Source organism: Lagopus leucura, unplaced genomic scaffold (genome assembly GCF_019238085.1).
Source record: "Lagopus leucura isolate 7727_CA_CO unplaced genomic scaffold, USGS_WTPT01 26-10_obj-0_obj, whole genome shotgun sequence".
Lineage (NCBI taxonomy): Eukaryota > Metazoa > Chordata > Aves > Galliformes > Phasianidae > Lagopus > Lagopus leucura.
The window spans coordinates 40,028-43,953 of NW_024963890.1; the positions used below are offsets into that span (position 1 = coordinate 40,028).

The window sequence follows — 3,926 nt, forward strand, 5'->3', positions numbered from 1 at the left end:
CGCCTCTGCTGCTTGGGGTCCCCCGCAGTTCCCACTCCCTTCTCCACATCCCTGCCCGAGAAGCCCCGACTTCACCCCGAAGCCAGGCCCCCCAGGAGCCTTTTGCCACCTCCTGGAAAGGATCTGCTGGAAGGGATGAGCAGCCCGTGTTTAAAAGGGAGGGCACGCGGTAGGTTTTGGGGTCACCCCGCACGCCAGAGACCCGGGGTTCATCGAGTAGGGTCAGATGTATTTGTCCAGCAGGGCGAAAACGGGGAAAACGGTTCTGTGAGGCCGGGGCCACCCCGGTGGCCTCTTATGGGTCCCGCCCCGCCCCGGAGGGCTGCGGGAGGCTCACGTGGGGGTGCGGCGCCTATGGGGAGGCGGCGGGAGCCGGGCAGGGCGGCGGGGCCCGACGGGGCGGCGAGCTGTCAAAGAGGGATCCCGGCGGCGGGAGCAGCCCGATGTGCCCCTAGCTGCAGGACCCCCCGGCCTGCCGCCATGAACACCGAGGAGCAGTACTACGCCTCGGCGCAGCTCTACAAGGAGCCGTGCGCCTTCCAGAGAGCGCAGGATTACAGCCCCAGCCCCCCCGCCTGCCTCTACGTGGGCCGGCAGCAGCAGGCTCCGTATCCCGGCTCTCTGGGGACGCTGGAGCAGGGCAGCCCGTCGGACATCTCGCCCTACGAGGTGCCCCCCATCAGCGAGGATGCCGGGGTCTCCCACCTGCATCACCACCACCACCACCACCCTCATCTCCCTCCCCCGCACCAGGACGCTCTGCCTTTCTCCGACGGGGCGGACCCGGGGGCGATGGAGGAACCCCGGGTGCAAGTGCCTTTCGCCTGGATGAAGTCCACCAAGTCGCACGCCTGGAAGGGGCAGTGGGCAGGTAAGCCCCGCCGCCTCCTCCCTTTCGGAAGGAACCGAAAGGGCTCCGATCGTGGGGGTCCCTCGCAGCCCTCCGATCCCGCTGCCGTCGGGTTCCCGCCGTCGGGTTGAGCCCGCCCGGGTTTAAGTCCCGTTCGCATCAGTCGGGGAGGGGTGGCGGTGCCAAACCCTGCGTTGATCCCCACGAATTCCCTTTCCTCGACGAACTTTTCGTCGGGATGGGGCACGCAAGGACTCGCCGTCGGGGAGCTCGGGGGGCTTTCGCGGGGTCCCCATCCCGCGGCGTGCGGGAACGAGGCAGCCCCCGCAGCCCAACGAGGAACCCCCCCCCCCTCTGCCTCCGGCGCCCCGCAGCCCGCAGCGGTGGCTCGATCGGGATCGCACCTTTACAACCCAGAACCCTGGGAAGGGGGAACAATGCACAAACGAATCGGAGGTGCCAGCGAGGGGAAGAAACTCTATCGAGGCAGAAAGTTCCGCTGCGGAACAATATTTCTGTCTCTGCCTGCACAATGTTATCGTGTCCTGCGCTTTTGTCACGCCTATACGGCAAATATTATATTAATGGCTTTGTTCAAATAGACAGTTGAAAAGGGACTGGAGGATTGAAATCACCATGAAATAGTCTGGGAAGTCACATTCTCAAAATATCTCTGTGTGTATATATATATATAGGTATATATATATATATATACATATATATTATTATTTCACCGTTAAATCCGAGGAATGACCAAAACCTCGCCAAAACAAAACTTTCCCCTCTAAAGTCCCAAACCCTTCTCCACTGCTCCCAGGGGGGGGGGTCCAGGCAGCGCTGAGCAGCACATGGCACTGGGGATGAGCTGCAGCCACCTGCACCGCTCTCCACACTCTGAAGCATTAAAGTTGGAAAAGACCTCTAAAATCACCAAGCCCAACCGTCAGCCCATCCCCACCGTGCCCACTGACCACATCCCTCAGTGCCGCATCCACACAGCTCCTGAACACCTCCAGGGACGGTGACTGCACCACCTCCCTGGGCAGCTGTGCCACTGCCTCGCCTCTTTTGGAGAGGAAGTGTTTCCTAATACCCGATCCGAACCTTCCCTGGCACAGCCTGAACCCATCACCTCTCTCCCCACACCGTGCCCCTCATGCCCGTGGAGTGCCCGCAGCCAAACCCCGGTGTCAGCACTTGAAATCCTGACCCAAAACATTCCGACAGCGGGGTTCCCCCTCCAGTGCTGCTAGATTGCTTTACCCCAACAGTGCGATTCCTTAATGCCCATGCACATACAAACTTGTATGTTAACCAGATAAACGTTCGTTTTTACTTATTTTTTCTCTACACTTTTACATATTTTACATTTTTTTCTATATTTCTATATATTTTTATATGGATGTGTCCCGGGAACAAAAGGCTGGGCGGCCTTTTCCACATCCAAGTGACCCAATAGCTGTTTCAATCGCGACGCCCCGGAGGTCGCATTGCCACCACTCCGAGGTGTCCCCTGGGGCTCTGGGTGCGGGTGACATCGCGGTGACACCTCCTCCGGCTCCCGGCCCCTCCGGGACACAGCAGAGACACAACAGAGGCCGTGCTGGGGACGGTGTTGTCGCCGCTGTCACCGTTTCCAGCATCACGGAACCAAAGGTCTTCCCAAGCCAGGCACTCCGGCTGCCCCGAACGAGGCTCCGTGCTCCCATCCCACATCCCCATTGCCTATGGCCGGGACGAAGCCTGTGCAGACATGGGTATTATTATTTTTTTTTCTCCACGCATTTACCATGGAGAGGTAAAAAACTTGATTCTATTTTTTTTTTCTTTTCCTTTTTTTCTTTATTTTTTCCTTTGCCTTTTTTTTTTTTTTAATATAAATTATTTTTACCCTTTCTGGCGATTAACTTCAGTGAATTGATTTATTTCCACGTCGATTCACTGAATACTTCGGCCAAACGTTTACAAAAAGAGCCATCAGCGGCCGCGGGAGCGGCACACAGCGTAGTGCAGCCCGAAGCGGGGGAGGGGGAGGTTTCGGTTCCCGGCCCTCTCGTCTCCCCCTGCGCTTCCCCGACGGGGCGGCCGCGGCCGGGGCTGACTGTGGCTCTCCGCAGGGGGTTCCTACGTGGTGGAGCCGGAGGAAAACAAGAGGACGCGGACGGCCTACACGAGAGCGCAGCTTCTGGAGTTGGAGAAGGAGTTTCTCTTCAACAAGTACATCTCCCGGCCTCGGCGGGTGGAGCTGGCCGTCATGCTGAACCTGACCGAGAGACACATCAAGATCTGGTTCCAGAACCGGCGAATGAAATGGAAGAAAGAAGAAGACAAAAAGAGGGGGACGGCCAACAGCGCTGATCCCGAGCAGGACTGCGTGGTGTCCTCCGGAAAGCTGCAGGGCAAAGAGGATCTGCAGCCGTGACTGCGGCCTCCACCAACCCCTCCAGCTCGGTCCCGGCCTCGCCCCCGGACAACAGAGGGACCCTCGGGGCCCCGGGGCAGAGCCTGGAGCTTCTTTCTCGGAGGATCCGCGGTGCCTCTCCCCCCGGAACTCCCCGAGCCGAAGAGGCGTGCGGGGCCGGGACTGCGGTGTCCCGGGGGAGGCGGATCGCGGATGGCCGACACCGACGGCGGCAGCGGCCCCGGGAGAGTGGAGCGGGCACCGCAGGAAGGGGAGCGGGGCCGGGCGAGGGGCTCTGCTGGCCGCCCCGCCGCTCTGAGGGGCTCCGCGGCACCGGTTCTGCAGGGGACTTTCAAAAGAAATCGGACTCGTGCTCGGTTCTTCGGCAATTTGGTTTGTTTCGTTTTCTTCCGACTTTGGGAAAGGGAAAGAAAAAAGAAAGGGGGGGGAGGGGGAAATTAAAAAAAAAGAAAAAAAAAAAGAGAGAGAAGAAAATAAAAATAAAAGTAAAATAAAAATAAAAATAAAAAAGCCCGAGCTTCCTGCGGGCAGGATTTGGAAGATTTCTCTCCCCAGTGACACCGGGCACACAGGCGGCCGTCGAGGACCGGCGGTGCGGGGCCGCGCTGCTGCCAGGGTCTCGCCGCAGGGGTCGATGGCAGCGGCAAGAGGGGA

At 59.3% G+C, this 3,926-nt stretch overlaps 1 protein-coding gene across 1 annotated transcript; it reads left to right on the top strand.

The window, feature by feature from the left end:
- Positions 1-415: 415 nt before the first annotated feature.
- Positions 416-3,378, top strand: PDX1 (pancreatic and duodenal homeobox 1). The gene is made up of 2 exons (XM_042891665.1): positions 416-871; positions 2,968-3,378. The coding sequence occupies exons 1-2, from the start codon at positions 481-483 to the stop codon at positions 3,270-3,272; spliced, it is 696 nt and encodes a 231-aa protein (XP_042747599.1). The 5' UTR covers positions 416-480; the 3' UTR covers positions 3,273-3,378.
- Positions 3,379-3,926: the final 548 nt, after the last annotated feature.

Excerpts from the sequence above, each read along its gene's own strand:
- PDX1 (XM_042891665.1), top strand. The coding sequence starts at position 481 with ATGAACACCGAGGAGCAGTACTACGCCTCGGCGCAGCTCTACAAGGAG. Across the intron at positions 872-2,967 it reads CTGGAAGGGGCAGTGGGCAG|GGGGTTCCTACGTGGTGGAG; the intron begins GTAAGCCCCGCC and ends GGCTCTCCGCAG.